The 17,188-nt window shown below is 33.6% G+C and overlaps 1 protein-coding gene across 1 annotated transcript; it reads left to right on the top strand.

Moving 5' to 3' along the window:
• The first annotated feature begins 5,120 nt into the window (after positions 1–5,120).
• LOC110094628 (zinc finger CCCH domain-containing protein 15 homolog) lies at positions 5,121–12,876 on the top strand. Its single transcript, XM_020819893.2, has 3 exons — positions 5,121–5,311; positions 11,945–12,080; positions 12,644–12,876. Exons 1-2 carry the CDS (start codon positions 5,219–5,221, stop codon positions 12,077–12,079), a joined length of 228 nt encoding a protein of 75 aa, XP_020675552.1. The 5' UTR covers positions 5,121–5,218; the 3' UTR covers position 12,080; positions 12,644–12,876.
• Positions 12,877–17,188: the final 4,312 nt, after the last annotated feature.

Genomic DNA, 17,188 nt, shown 5'->3' with positions numbered 1-17,188 from the left:
ATGTAGTCGTCCGCCCACTGCTGTCGCTTTATATCAACTGTTGTTTCCCACTAGCCACCGCCGTATGCCAGTCAGCAGCCTCATATCGCCTCAGTCTATCATTGTGACAGCCGCTGGCCGCGACCTACCACCACCACTAATGACCATCACCGCCAATGGCCGTTGCAGTAGGACATCAACCACCGCCATCATTAAACTTTATATTGTATTCATTTTACTTCAAGCCAAAGAAAAATAATAATTACCTGTATTTATTTTACACATCAAAACAAATTGAAATAATTTAAAAACATTATATTACTTTTACAGCCAAACAATCCCTACGTGTAGAAGTTTTTGTGGTGAAGTGTTATTGTAATTACATATTTATTACAAGCTTAGTCACATTTTGATTTTTTAACAAAAAATAGTACAAATTTTAGCTTCTTAAGTGTCATGCATAAGATTAAAAAAAAAAGTGTCATGCATAAGAACAAATAATATTGATTTTCTAATATTGGGTGAATCAGACATACAATCAATGTGGAGTTGTGGACTAAGAACAAATACATTGAGCTTAAATACTATGAAATATTATTACATAGAATATATACTATAATGTAATCAAATATGTATTACATTTGGACTACCAACAAATACATCCGGTGAGTATACTAAGTTATAATATTATACTTCTTTTACTAAAATTCTGATCATATTAATCAAGCCTTGATTATAATCGTAATAGATTTGAATCACATAAATCTTGGTGCCGTTCGTATTATGTTTTCGCTTTCTTTTTTGTAAATTCATGAGATATTATTAGTGATCCTAACGGTGCTTTTATGTTGACTTGTTCGACACACGTTATAGCAAGCTGGTATTCAAGCAAGGTTAAGAGATAGATAATCATGAAATTTGAGACGGAAAAGTTAGATTGAACAAAGAGTTTGAGCATTTTAAGAGTCAAGATATTCTGTGGCGAAGGTGTTGCAATCCAGTATCCCTAGTTAGTTTGTGATTTTGATGATGAAAAATAACGTTTATTGAATTTTTTCCCTCTTGGTGCATCTCGTACTTTCATAAGGTAGGATGTGTATGATTAAAATGTTTGCAGATACCTGCTTCTGAGGGATGTGTAAAAACATCTTCTTGTGAGATGTGTTCATTATGTCATCTCATACGTGTAACAAATCTCATTGATGCACATAACCGTTGTAATCTATGAATTATGAGTAAGTAAAACATTCTAGTAACCAGAATATATATCCTTTAGTTTTCTTTTCATCTCAGACTTTGGTTTAAATCTTGATGCATTGTAATGACGGTATGCAATATCTGATAAATCATATTTATTGTATAACGTGCATCCATTAACACAAAAATATATTTTTGTATATTTCAATCCAAGTTTGAAAACTAACTTCTTAATCCGATATAAATCTATATGAATTATATTATCTACCGAGTTGGTTTCCTTAAGTAGTATAACGAATTGATTAAAATATTCATATGGGATATTATATTTCATCTTGATGCTTAACATCTTCACAACAATAAATATCTCTGAGTGAGTGGTGCGCCCTTTCCATATTGGTTGATGGACATCATTAAACAAGTCATAAAAATTATGTGCCTCCGTATTTGTTAATTCTTCTATATATCATTCAAATTGTGCCCCAATTGCATCATAATTATAAACTAAGTCCTTAAGAGGTTGGATATTTTCTTCCTAGGCTATATTAGAACTTTTAGACTGGCTGCATTAAGAATCGAAATGTGGCTTATACTTACTATGAGAAGTTCAGTACCAATATTGTGGCATAAACCCTCTGTGATATAGATCAATAATTATATCATATGGTGTGAGATGTACTTGATTTTTATGTTTAGAATATATACATCAAAACTTTTTATCTGAGATGAAGCTAGGTAGTTGACCATCTATTTTGATGAAAAAATTACCCAATTAATGAACTCATTTGTTAATGTCTTTCGTCATCGCGCCAATCGGCTATACATACAACTTCTTTGATTTTTAATATCCAAATATGAATAATTTAACACATATATAGTATAAATATATTAGAGAATGGAGTAACATCTATTGAAAGAAAATAGATTGAATTCAAATTGATTTATAAATCAGATCGTATTATTTCACACAGGTCCCCTGTTAATAAAAAATCTGACAACCGCCTGACATCTCTCCCATTTAGGTGAAATTTATAGTCTTAGCCTGCCCTCCATGTCAAGAAAGAAGAGCACAATCGGTGTAGGGTGACACCGCGGCCGTATTCTTCACTCCTACCACGCCAAGAAAGACATGCATAGGTCTTCAGGGGGTGCCTGTGTGAAAACATCAGACTTATTTCAAAGTTTTTTATGTTTACCTTTACCTTTCTTAACATAAGCCAAATATAATACCTATACTTTCTTAACTGGGTCATCGGGTATATGCTTCTCAAACTTTTTCACGTATATACTCATTTCACATCTTGTCTCTAAGAGTAAAGACACTCATGACATTCTCATCTCTGCAAACACTTAAGCTAATGTTATGATTCTCTTTTAATGACCAACATCTTACATCATAAATCATTACAGATCTCAGTACAACTTATAGAATTTTCTCCTAAGTTTGAGGGAAATTTTTGATCACACAATAAGCCTAACTCATTCCTCTACTTTAACCAACCAAACTTGAATTCTACTAATAGTATCCACATCTATTTCACCATCAACTCCCTGTCTAGTCTTATAAACAAGAAGAATATCATCAACAAAATGCATATACCATGGTATAATCTCTTACAAATGTCTAACGAGATTATCCATGACCAAATCAAAAAGAAATGGGCTAATGCAGATCAACTTAAGGCAGTTTCGATGATTGAGGTGGTGAACAACGACAACAGAGCGGTGTTCACGAAAGGAGACAGAGGTGGTGTATAACGGGAGGTGACTCACGTGACCGGGAGTGAAATAGAATGATAAGGAGTGAAATGAGAAGGGAGATGACCGCGAAAGAAAAATAGGGTCTTTTTTGCGGCATTTTTGCTGGAAATATTTCGTCGGTTTAAGCAAGCATGTGAATATTCCGCCAGTAATTTCCGGTGCATTTGCCATCGAAAGTTATCACCGATTTAAAAAAAACCAACAGATTTCCCAGTGGGTTTTTTGCCAGAAAAGTTCCAACAATTTTTCTGCTAAAAATTCGTCGTTAATTACCAGCATAATAACCGCCAGTTGCACCGCTACTACTACCGCCAAATATAATTCCGCTGGAAAGTTTCTCGGTATAACAAGGTTTTCCTGTAGTGCCTAAGCTTGAGACTTCTATCCTTTGGGAAAAAAAACCACCAGGGCGAAACATATCTCATCACCTCTGGACCAGCCACGACTCGAACTTTCATCCACCTCGTCGATATCGATGTTGATATACGTCCATTCGAATTGGGCGGGGAGATTGTAAGGATCTAATCAAGGTATTAGGGGTATGATAGGCCCGTCAGGCAACGTAAGATCGCCAGCTATGGCGAATTGTGATACTGTCTGGGTTTTCAATAGAGAGGCGGCAACGTCAGAGGAAAGGGAGCTAGGGCACGGAATAAAAGGAGGCAGGTTTGGGAGACGGATGCGAGGGCGGGAGCTAGGATATGAGATATAGAGGAGAGATCGCTAAATTAAAATAGTCCTCGCAATAGTTTGAAAATGATATTATAATTCTATGAAAAATATCATTTTTTTAATAGCAAACTTAATAGCGATGAAATTTGTTGTTTATATCTATTTATAACGGTGGTTTATAAATCATCTCTATGAAACACTGCGAAAATATTAAATTTTTGATAGTGTCAATATCATATAAACTTTGATTATAATAATTATATAGCTGAACTTAACATTTCGATAAGATGAGTCTAATAATGCTAAATTTGATATAATCCAAGTTCCAATGGGCGTTATTGTGTACTGGAAAATTTGTAACAGTAGAGAAGGGAGTTTTACATCTTTGTTTTACCCAAGAATCTAACGCACATAGATAAAGAAAAAGAATGCATGAGCCGTTATATTTTTTACCTAAAAATTTAGAAAGCAAAAAATCACGTTGTCTGACCATATTAAAAATATATATATAATGTATTTTAAGTTACATAAGTCTACTCTTCTTCAAAATTGGAGAATATAGGATTACAAACTTGGGAGCGCTAATTGGTTTTCTATAGTTATAGAGGATATTATCTTATAATTAGTGGATGCATGATAACATTAATTTAATGATGTTAGTTAAGCAATGATGATCATATGATAATTGTCAAATGATGGTGATGGTGCTCTTGCAACGATAGTCGAATGATGGTAATCAGATGATGGTGATAGAATGATGACAATTGGAAGATATGATGGAAACTAAAACAATCAAGCGGCAACGATTAGACGATAATAGGACGATGACAGTAGCTAGCAACGAACTCCAATATTAAATATTTGTAGAGCTCTAGAATTTTTGAGATCACCCGGCTTTTTTTAATCACAGGTTTTTATCTCCTTCTTGTTATGAATACAAGTCTATTTATAATATTTTATGAGATACATTTTGATAATTTTAATCAAAATTTATAACACCTAATCGAATGCAATATGTTGAATCATTAGGACATAAATCATTTATTTAGCATTTAAGTATCTTAATGAACTTAAAATTGCTTAATCGTTGAGCTTGTTGATTTATCTCATTAGTATACTCAATTTGAGTATAAGCATCTTAAACTTTTTAAATATGCTTTAATTGATTGATTTGTGTTTATTTTGACTTATATTGAGTTTTTTGTTTTTTTGTTTTGTTTTTGTTATTAGGTTTATTCAGCTTAATAATAAATTTGTTAAAATTTAAATAAGAAAGATTCAACAGTTAATTTAAAAAAAAATTAATATAAAATAATATAACAAAATTTATGCAGATAAAATATTTTTTTAGAGATATATTATTTATCCTATATTTTTTAAAATAATTCTTTTGTGTCATCCAAATACATATAGAGACATTTAGATCATATAAAATAAATTTATACATATAAATTTAAATCTAAGAACTGATAGCGAAAACTTTCGGTCCATTGATAAAAATAAGCTCCATGGGCCGATCGGGCCATTAATTCCCACCCAGTGATGCCCTGTTAACCGTCAGTCGGTGATATTTGTTAGGGTTCTCTGGTGAGATACTACTCCAGAAGTGATGGGCGAGGAAGACAAACAAGGAAATGTCGACGGTGAGGAGAAGCGCAGGCCAATCTCGGAGGCTGAATTCCTCTCGTGGAAGCGCCGAAAGGTGCTAAATTTTTTTATCAATCCTCAATCCTGCTCTTCCCGCTTTCTAGAGTTTTAAATCTACAATTCTTATGGCTTTTTTTGTTTTGGGAAGCTAGGGTTTCTTTGCGAAGGAGATACATGTGTAATTTTACCTGCTTTGGGTTAGCATTGAAGGAATATCTGACAATTGTTCGCTCGTTTAAACGATTTTTTTTGCTTGCCCTACTGAGTTCATGTACGCTTATAGGCGTTTGAGAGCTATATTTATTAAAAAAAGAAATGCTCGTTTTACTTCCTCTTGAATTTTAATCTCCACCTTTGAGCTGATTAGAGTTTCATTCGCTTTTTCCGTTTCATATAGCAGCCTTTAAAGAATTGAGCTAGTCTATAATGCATTATCTCCATGAGCATTATCATATAGCAGCCTTTAAAGAATTGAGCTAGTCTATAATGCCTTTGGATTGAAACAACTCGGCTCATTCTCATTTAATATCAGTGCAAATATTGCTGTCCTAATCCGTGATCTTCTTGATTACCTGGTAGCAGATAACCGTTGCATCCTAGTTACAGTGAACAAAATTCTTTATATCAACACCATTAGGCTTATCCCTAACTATATTGAGTTGGTTTTATGAGTCCTTGTCCTATTCAGTACTGCATGAGGTGGAAACTGTGTTTTGTGCTAATATTTTTGCCCACTTTCTACCTTTTTTACTCTTTATTTCCCTTTTCTTTGCTAATCCTTCCACATTCGTTATTCGCACCCATCTTACTAGTTTACAATTTTATCCTCTATTGGTAAGCAACCAAACTTTTAAGTCTATTTTTTTACTATCACACCTTCAATATATGCTAATTTCACTATCCATTTACTTAGTTCATTTCTACCTGTTTTCACCACAAACTCATTTTACTATTATTATTTTTCATTTTAATTATCATCATCGAATTTGCAACGATCTAAGGTTTGCTTTATATTATGAATATTCAACTCCATTTGTTCTTGTTGAGTGTTGAATGAGATTTATATTTAAATTATGCAAATCCTATTGGCATATTCTAGCCATTATACCGCTGCCATACCTATTTTTTTGTTCCTTACCCGTCATAATAAATTTAGTTATTATCTTATGGGTGACTTCATTCTTCAATGTTCTCACTTCATTTATATATCCAAACTATATAAATTTATTTTCATCTACACCATCTTCAGTATATGCTTATAGTTTTTCAATCTAGCCTTCCTTTTTTTTCATACTTCCTTTTTAATATTATTATCCTGCCATACTCAACTTTGCTATCGGGGGTGTTTTTATCTCTCAACACTTAAATTCATATAGCATAGTTAATTAATTGCAATTAAATGTAACCTACTTTCTCTTCATGATATTCTCTTATTACGTAGCATTTGTTTCTCACTTCTCTATTTTTACTTCACAACCGTAACTCTAGATATTATAGTATATCCTCATTAATATCCTCTTTCTTCTATGTAGTAACTCCAAGATAGTTGTACTTGTCACTTGGTTATCTCTTAATTTCTAAGATTAACTGATAATTATCAAGTGTAAACTCCTAAAATTTTCTATCATGGTACTCAGTATTTAATGTGCTGATCGTAAAGTCCCTTATCTTCTAAGAAATTTCAATGTTGCAATGTTCGCTTATTCTGACATATGTCTCACATATTGTAACCATGCCATTTTCAGATAGTACATATCAAGGAACCTCACTTTGGATATCTTTGTGATCATCACATGACAAATATAAAACTTTTATGGACTTAATATTGATTCTCAATGCATGTTATGGTTGAGAACTCTTCTGTTACTTTATGGCCACTTCTAGTTACTACTTCATTATACACATCTTTAATAACCTTAACATTAATTTTGACCTGTAATATTTACTAACAAGCAGTAAGTTCAAATCCACTGAAACTTAGTTATCATGTGTTCAGTCAATGTTATATTAATTATAATCTTTTCATGTCTTAATAGCTTCCTCTATAGTGTTTAAAACATATTAATTGTAAAATACTAATGCCTGTCACAATCTTTTGTATCAAGACATGATTCAAGTGGCTGTTAGGTTTGGTGAAATCTGTTGCAAAATTTTTACATGCAAACAAACTTTTTTGCAGTCGGTTCAACATAAAGTTACTTCATGGTTGATTTTTTTCATATACAGGTCCTCACATTCATTTTATTGGGATTTATTTTGCATTACAACTATTTGTAGCAGCCAAAAGGGTCCCCAAGAGATGTTTGTGTTCTGTTGAAATGTATTAGTTTCCGTATAGGCTTCTGTGGTCTCTTAAGTCGATCCCTCTTTGAAATGAGGTTCTATCTCTTTTATTAGCCCTAGAATTACTAAAATATATAAAGGATATAGAACTTTGCCATGTCATCCACCATCCTGACCATGATTTCTTCTAAGAGGATTATATCATAAACAAATGTCCAATGAACTTTCACGTGTTATTTCCTGCTTTGCTACTAAATTTGGTCGTGAACTGAAATTCATTAATGTTTGGTGTACAAATCTCAGTGAGCAGATGAAACCTTTTATATGGTTAGACCAATCAAAAGATGCCTAAATTTATCTGTAATTGCATAAACCTTAAAAAAGGTGCTGCATGTTGGCGCAATACTTTCTGTTTGAGTAGAGTTACATTCACTAATTCATTGTTTGTCAATTTGAGAATTTTCTTCCGCATCATGTTTTCAAGTTCCAATCATTAGGGTTGCAACAACATTTCTGTTTGAGGGGCTCAGGATCTCTCTATGCTCTTATTTTATTTATAATTACGTGACTTACAATTACTCTTTAGCTTACCCATCTTGTTGTATTATAATGTTTGACATAAGGCTAACTCTTTATTAAACTTTATCTAAAATGACAGTTTCTAGATACTCACCTAATTGTAAGATGTATTAGGAAAAAAAAAAAGCGCATAAAAAATGATAAAAACCTAAATGGCGCTGACTGGAAATAAGGGATGAAGAGATGGTGTGCTTTCTTGTTGCCATGGAGCAGTGACTGTGGTGACCTATGCATAAAGAGTGAACAAAAACTTATAAAAAATAGAAGGCATGTTAAAAGTATGAACCAGGGAGAGGGACAAAGATTTTAGCAAATCATACCCTTAAGGTGAATTCTGTGACTTGCTAAGCATTGGAGTCATGGGAGTTGGATCCATAATGTGAATGGCAGCTGAGGCATTAGAAAGAAATTCCCATTGATTATCTTAGGACCCTTGTTACCCTACTTGGTGAGTTGGATGTGGTTAGGGCCTAGGATATGGTAATAGGTAAAGACTCGAAATTGGTGGGTAGGATTGGACTGGATGGCTGGTCATCCTCTAAAAGCCATTTGTGTAGACCGTGATAGCTCTGGCATTGAAGTGGGTGCTTGAAGTGAGAGCATATGTCGGAGAAGGTAGTAGGGGCCAAAAACAAAAGTGCAGGAGGATTGGCGAGAGCTTTTGAAAAAAGTTGGTATGAGGCCACGATGAATGAAAGGTTGTTAGAAGCTACGAGAAGAATGTGGAGAATGAACGGGGGTTGAATTGATTGGCATAGCTATGGTACAATTACATGCATGCATTCATGAACAGGGGAATATGATAGAGAAATAAAGGATTATAGGATAGGGAGAATGTGGAGTCGTGCATAGGATAACAATACAAAGATTAGGAGAGTATAGACGATCATTAGGCTTGCAATAATTTTAATTTGCTCGTGCCAAGCAAATATTTATTGGGGGATTTCTAAATAACTTTATACAACTTGATGTCATAATAAAATAAGCTGGTGGAGGATATATTGATTGTCAGTTGAAGGGGATTTGGTAGGTTTAACATAAAGGATTCAGTAAGGAATAAAGGGAAAAAAAAAGATAGTGGAGAGAAGATGTTGAGTCATTGGGATGCAACTCAGAGATTCTAATCATTTAAGCGAGTGTCATATTATTGGGGTTTACAATAATTTAAATTGTTCTTCAGATAAAGCCCATAGGAAGCAAAATTTCAGTTTGGGAATTTTTAAAGTCATGCTAAGGGTTGTTGCCATGATGAATGTTTCTTAAAATAAATTTATTTAGTTGACATAAATGAATGATTTTGATAGAAGTAAAAGTTTGTTGGCTAAGATTTTAATGTGTACCAAACTCAAATTTTAAAAACAAAAAAAAGTCACAAACGAATAGATTAACTGTTGTATTAAAAAGAATAATTAGGCAATTATAACTTCCTTAAAGCTCCTGGTAAAAGGGGAGAAGGGATTTTGACAATGGAGGATGAACATTTTCTGTATGCCACAATTCTTAAAGTGAGAGCTTATTTATAGACTAATGACCCAATAAAATATATAATAAGTACCTAATAACAACTAGAACATCTATTATATTGTTTAGTCCCTAACATTTCCCACACCTTCACAATGATCTTTCCTTCAAGGTCGAGTAGATTGCTGCAAGCTCGACTAGAGTAAGTGGTCTGGTGCCTGAGAGCTCAGTTTGGGTGGATGCCTTTAGATTTGGGTGGAGTTAGCATGGATGTAGTTTGTCAACGACAGGTCCTAGCTTGGGATGGTGGATCTTGAGGAGGAAGCAGAATCTATTTGCATGCTATGTGGAGTTCGAGATGGAGGATAGGGCTGGGTATGGATCTCTTGATGTGAGATTGGGAAGTTCCGACTTGTCATGGTGTTGGAGGTACGGTTGGGGGTGTTGGATGTGGATTAGGAGTGAGATCTTATGGCGTTGAAGTCAGATATGGGTGGAGTTTTTGATGTAAGGTTAATCAAGGTGAATTCGTGTAGAGGTGACTTGAGGTGGGAAGGCTCCGATGGACGATGCTGAGAAGCTGGGAATGGCAAGGATTGGAGAAATTGAGGGAGATGAGGTAGATCTGATATAAATTAGGGTGGTGTTGGCAATTTTGGGTTTGACATCTGGATCTTATGGATTTTGGGATGGCCTAAGATGATTTGGCAAAAGAAGTCGGGATCAGCTTGTGGATCTAGAAATGATGTGGAGGGGATTGTAAAATCTAGCGAATGATGTGGTGGATTTGGCGAAACAATGTGGATTTTGTTTAGATCTTCAGGTTCTTATCTATGGCGAGTGGCTACAAAGATGGGAAGTGGATCAATGGCAGGAGGCTCAATGAGAACACCATTATTGTATGCCTAATTCTTAAATCACAAAAAAAATCACAAACAACTGATAAAATGATTGTATTAAAATAGATATCTAGTGTGAAGAAGGAATTTAGACAATATAGAATGCCCACAACTCTTACTAGGTTATTTTATTTTATTTATTTATTTTAAGAAGCAATTTTGGCAAAGGGTTCGTGCATCTTACATTTTCTTTATGCCCTAGCTCGAAATTGAAATCTTATTTATAGATTCCTAGAAAACTAATGACCCATTAAGATAGATAATAATAACTAGAACATCTGTTACACTATTTATTCCCTAATATATTACTTTATGTTGAATTTCAAACAATTTTTTCTTAATAGTATATTTTTATATATTATAGGTTTTTTCTCTCTTAAATATATTACTTTAATCTTTACCTTGGATTGGAAACTGTTTACACTTGTTCGGTTAACCAAGTCCTTGGCATTCAAGTACAAGATAGAAGTTACCCTAACATGTGAAGGTTGTATAACAAGCATTTCTAAAATATTTTCATCATGGGCTGTTTTTAGCGACATTTTTATTCTAATCACTTGAAATGCAAGTCAGAGGATTTTATTGTAAATTTTGAGCATGCTTGTTGATTTTTATTGTTACCATAAAATGCAGGATCAAATAGAACATCCACACTCAAATAGATTGCTATGTGCAAAAGGAAATTTTTTGAGCTTGTATGATCCTGCATTTTATGTATTCTATTTTTAAATATATTTAAAGATTGTATGGATTGAGTATAAAAAAAGTCGTTGATATTCTATTTGAGTGTGGCAGAAAGAAAATGTTAAGATGGATTTGTGTCAAAAATAGAAGAGATAATCTTCGAAATGATTTTACTATGGAAGTATGAGTAAAATATCCATTGACAATAATGTAATAAAAGATGGACAATTGTTTTGGATATGTAAGGATGGTCAGAAATGCATCATTACATGTATAGTTAAAGCTTCATGCAGGAAAATAAGTAGACTTGAGATAGCATCATAGAAATTGTTCAGAAAGATTTGTAAAAGATGGGCTTAATCTTTTACTCAGCATTCAAGAAGAATGAATGGAAAATTAGCCAGACCCGAAATACTTGAGATAAGGCTAATGATGACGATGATGAAGTTTAATGATTGTAATCATTATGAAAATTAATGGAATTCATCTTTATATGAAGAAATTATTATGTGCGGAGACTGGATGCAGAACACCGTTCGGAGACCAAACATATTGCGTCACGTTCAATACCAAGCCGTGGTATCGAGCAGTACCGAGCAAGGGGTGATGTGGCGCATTCTGGTTGGTCTCCAAACAGCATTCGGCGCCTGCACAGAATAATTAATCCTTTACCTTTCTATGTGCTTGTATACCATTTTAGCAGTCATGTTTCTTTTGATACATTTTTTATTGATGTATCTGGCCGTTGTGATCAAAACTATCCCATTTGTCCCATTCTGCAGGATGCTGATATATCATCAAGAAGAGATGAAGCAGCTAGGAAGCGTGCAGAAGATATTGCTGCAGGAGCAGTACAGATGAATGGCCGCGAGCTCTTCGTGCACGAACCGTGGGTGTTTGATAACACTCTATATTGAGGTTCGCTTAAGGCCTGATCTAACTTTTTATAAAGCTTGCTTCAAAACATAATGACCATTTAAATTTATGTTTCCTCAACTAAATTTTTAAGAAGAAGCTTCAGGAAAGTTTGGAACTTATCTAGCAGAAGTTATCTGCTTTTTTCCATAGTGGCAAATGTTAGTTTTGTTTGCCATGAACAAATCTAAGAAAACATACTTCTATTACTGTGTAGGCGCCCATTAATACAATGTGTTTATAGATTGAAACTCTATCAAAATAAGGTTTGTCTAATATGTAATTGTTTCATATTCTATTACTAGAAAGTATGATATTAATTATATATGGCCATAAAATTGATCTTAGAGGTCGTTACAAGAAAGATTTTTTTTTCATAAAATAGTTAGAATGTGCAGCAGTTGATGTAAAGGTATTTTTTTTATCAGAGATTTTGCCTGCACTTTGATGGAAAGTAGTTTTTTGGGGCATGCAGGCCTTTAAATTTTCCTCTCTCTCTCTTTCTCTAAAAGGAGATAGAGATGAAATTACAGAGAAATAGAGATTTATAATTAATTGTTTTGCAGATCTATTCACGCTAAGAGCAAGCAAGAGAAAATGTCCATTATGCTTGACAAGCAAGATATAGCAAAAGAGAATTTCCATTGATTATAGAGTTTTTCTCGAGAGTGTGAGAGATGAAGAGAAAGCTGCAATACAGAGAGGCCATATGATAAGGAAAAATACATAGTTATTACATTATTATAGTAGGTAAGAAGAGCTGTGGAGAAATAATTTTTTTAAAAAGCTGTTTTAGAAAGCATTTTCTTTTTATAAATTTTTTTAAAAATGATAACGAAATAGTGATAAAATAGAAAATGTGATTACGATTTGAAAAATAAAGCATTAAAAAAATAGCCTAAAGGAATCCTTAAGACTTTGGTGATGTCTGAACCTTTATAAAAGTAGGTCATTCAATTCTTTCATTATTTTAGATTTAGGCTTTGTTTGGGTAAGTTTTGTTATTACTTTGTAAGTAGTTTTTCAGTACAAAAATTTTTTGACCTCAAAATTTTGATGATAAAAAGTTACTTTCAAAATTCAGTTAAGTTGACCCAAACGAAACCTTAATGAATCATTATTGTGTTCGCTCTTGCACATAACTGGTTGATGTATTATCTTAAGGGTGGCGTCCCTTGGTATTATTTATTTGTCTTTTTCTTTTATTTTGTATGGGAGAACGGTGTAAGAGAGAAGTAAAGAGAGAGAGAAAAGAGATTTGTACTTATTTATCCTAATTTTCATAGTGAGTTTTTTTGGTGTAGTGTGGCTCCATGGTTTTTTTTTATTTCGGATTTTTCCACGTAAAATTATCGAATAATTTACTTTCCGCTGCTTTTGCTTTCTTGTTTATTTCGTTGCAGTGTTTTACTTCCATCCCCAACATTCGTGCAACGTTATATCCATAGACATCATATTCAATCATCTCCGCTTGACTGGCGTGTGTGAGATATCTCCTTAAGTAAATTCATTCTCCTAGATGCCTCGGCTTAGTCCATTTTATAATCGGACATCATTTGAGTAGTTTTGTGCAGCGTCCAGCCCGACAACCGTCACTCTTTCGTCAATCCTCGATCGAGTCATGCATAGTCAAGTATTCTTTGGCAAATTTGATGCCCTGAGTTTTACGTTCCAAAGATTTTTGAGTAATTTCTTGTTATGTTGAGGCATTCTGATGATCATTCTAAGCAACATTTTGTCTGTTAGCGGTTGTCTTTATCCTGGTTGGCCCGAATGGAGTACATGTGGACGTCAACATGCTAAAATTTTAAATTATATACTTATAGATGTGTTAATGTACGTTTAATAATTGTTAGGAAATCTAATCAAGTAAAAGCTTTTTAAGTAAGTGAAAAAATGCCTTGAAAAGCTTGAGCTTAATTTCTTAGTTTTAAATTAAAATTTTTAAGAATTTTATTTTAAATATAGAATTAATTAAAAAAGTTAAAATATATTATATTATGCTACAACAACAACAAATAACATTAAGCCTTTATCCCACTACGTGGGGTCAGCTACATGAATTTTTTTTCTCCATTGTGTCCTATTAAATGTCAAATTCTTGTTTAAATTTAATAAAGAAAGGTCATTCCTAATATTTTCTAACTAAGTCTTTCTAGGTCTGCCTCTACCTTTCTTAACATAAGTCAAATCTAATACCTCTACTCTCCTAACCGGGTCATTGGAAGACCGCCGTTTTATGTGACCAAAACATCTAAGGCGACTCTCTCCAATCTTATCTTCTACTGGAGCTACTCCAACCTTTTCACCGTATATGCTCATTTCGTATCCTATCTCTAAGGGTAAAGCCACTCAATCCACCTGAGCATCCCCATCTCTGTCACACTTAACTTAGTATTATGCTTCTCTTTTAATGGCCAACATTCAGCATCATAAAGCATTGCAGGCCTCACTACCATCTTATAGAATTTTCTCTTAAGTTTAAGGGGTACTTTACTATCACACAACAAGCCTGATGCAGTCCTCCACTTCAATCGTCCAACTTGAATTCTTCTGATAATATCCCCATCTATTTCACCATCACTCTAAACAATAGATCCAAGATATTTAAAACATGTACTCTTATTAATGACTTGATCGCTAAAGTCACAATCCTCTCACTAGGTCTATTACTACTAAAATTATACTCCATATATTCCGTTTTAGATCTACTCAAACGAAAACCTTTAGTCTCTAATGTTGACCTCCATAATTCAAGTTTACTTTCAACTCCCTCTCTAATTTTTCAACAAGAAAATATCATAAAGCAAAAAGCATACATCAAGGTACATCCTCTTGCACAATGTCTAGTGAGAACATTCAGACCTAAAGCAAAAAGATATGGGCTTAGGCTGACCCTTGATCTAACCACAAAAATAGGGAAATGCTTGGTCAAACCACCTGTGTTTGAACACAAGTAATAGCTCCTGCATACATATCTTTAATGATTTGAATATATGCATTATTAACTCATTTCTTTTCAAGAACTCTCCATAGCACTATTCTTAGAACTTTATCATATGCTTTTCTAAATCAATAAATATCATAATGGAGACTCTTCCTTATTTTCTCTATAATTCTCCATCAAACCTCTTAATAAATGTATGGTTTTCATAGTTGACCTACCCGGCATGAATCCAAATTGATTTTGAGAAACATTAGTATCACACCACAACCTATGCTCCATAACTCGCTCCCATAGTTTTAAAGTGTGACACATTAACTTAATTCCTCTATAATTCGCACAATCCTGTGCATCACCTTTATTCTTAAAAATAAGAATTAACACACTCATTCTCCACTCGTCTGATTTTTTTTTTTAGTCTTCAAAATAATATTAAAAAGTTTAGTAAGTCAAGAAATATATTATGTTATGCTAATTTAAATTAATTTTTAATTATATATTTTAAGCTAATTGAGCAACTCAACGAGCATACAAGCCGAATTAGGCTGAGCTTGAGCTCAAGCTCGTGTTTAATATACGCACTTAACTATTGGCTCAATAAGCCCAACTCATGTCGTGAGCTAATTAACGAGCTTGAGTATAGGCTTGATTTGCTTACACTACTAACTTCGACCAATCATCCAATAAAAACTAACTAAAGTTGTATTGTTTTCAAGTAAATATTGTGTTAGTTTGATTTTTTTTTTCTGTACAAAAAGCTGTTTGAAATTTATCATATGTTTGAAATTTTTAAATCCCGACAATTTTCAAAATTATGTTGTTATTTCGTCTTTCAAAATATTGTAAATTACAGCTTTTGTTAATAGTATTTTATGCCAAATCATTAAAAAAAAAATTATAACTTATAAGCGCACGTGCTTTCAAAAATTATGTTTATTTATGTTTGAAATTTGTAAGAAAATGTCTCAAACGAAGCTTTAGTTGGTGCACTGGAGAAGTGATGCATTGGGCAACTAGTATGAATATGAAAAGTGAAAAATGAGTTGCACCATAGGCTATCTCAAGCGCACATTTGACGATTTCAAATTAAATAACTTAGGATACATAAAAATATAAAAGATTTGATATTTTTTTCATTTATAGTTTCAACATGAAATCAGGTAATAACATGAATCATAATTGAAAAGTTTCATGATAGAAGTAAGATTCTTTAGTAATCTAAGTTACATCAAAGGAATAAAAAATATGCTTGTTTGTTTTCTATATAGAAGAGGAGATTGATGATCGAGGAGGCTAGTATAGATGTTAGAGGTGATAATGGATACTAGGATTGTAGACAATGACAGACGTTCACCAAGGTGTACATGGTGGCTATCGGCATTGGTATCGATGATTGATGTGCATGAAAGTTGATGTCGATGATGGATGTAGGCGTTGATGAGCATCAGGATTGGTGGCAAAGGCACATCAATATTGGGCAACCATCGAACTTAGTGGCGATGACGACATAGAACTTGTTGGTGTCTTATTTACATGCGTTGACCTTGGTGGTGTTGGCCTTGGTGATGATGAAGGGTGATAATCTTGACGGTAATGAAGAACATTGAACATAGTAGTGGCAACAAATGGTAGCATTGATGGCGATAACTAGTGTCATTGTGTTTGGTAATGGTGAGTGTTATTTTAGTGATGACAACATGCATTGAATGACCTTAAAAATGGGCATCGAGGTGTTAATGACAACCAATATTTGCCTTGTTGGTGGGGGCGGGCGTCGATTTTGAAGGTGATGATTTGTTTTGCTCATGACGATAACAATGGGTGTAGAGGTTATTGACGAAGTTGAGTATTGATGATGATTATCGATCTTGTTAGTGACAATGAGCATCAAAAGGATAAAGTTTGTTGGTGCGAGTGGGTGTCAGTCTTAGTAGTAGAAGTGGGTGTCATCGTTTTTGTCAACAGTGAGTATCTAACTTCTTGGGTCCGACTAGTGTTGAACAGCGGTGATCTTGTTGGCAACGAAGACTGGCAACACATTCTTATAGGTAGAACTCTAGATTTTCTACTTTTGGATCATTCCTAAACCTCCTACCTTCTCATTTTGAATATGTAGAACTATAGTCAATTTATAGATTTATGAATGGGTGTTTTATTTTCATTTCAG

Source organism: Dendrobium catenatum, unplaced genomic scaffold (genome assembly GCF_001605985.2).
Source record: "Dendrobium catenatum unplaced genomic scaffold, ASM160598v2 fragScaff_scaffold_1226, whole genome shotgun sequence".
Lineage (NCBI taxonomy): Eukaryota > Viridiplantae > Streptophyta > Magnoliopsida > Asparagales > Orchidaceae > Dendrobium > Dendrobium catenatum.
The sequence above is the reverse complement of the archived record's forward strand: the minus strand, read 5'-3'. Positions and strand labels throughout refer to the sequence as shown.

Bases quoted from the DNA above. Each gene is read 5' to 3' on its own strand.
- LOC110094628 (XM_020819893.2), top strand. From the start codon at position 5,219: ATGGGCGAGGAAGACAAACAAGGAAATGTCGACGGTGAGGAGAAGCGC. The intron at 5,312-11,944 runs GTGCTAAATTTT...CCCATTCTGCAG, and splicing joins TCTCGTGGAAGCGCCGAAAG to GATGCTGATATATCATCAAG.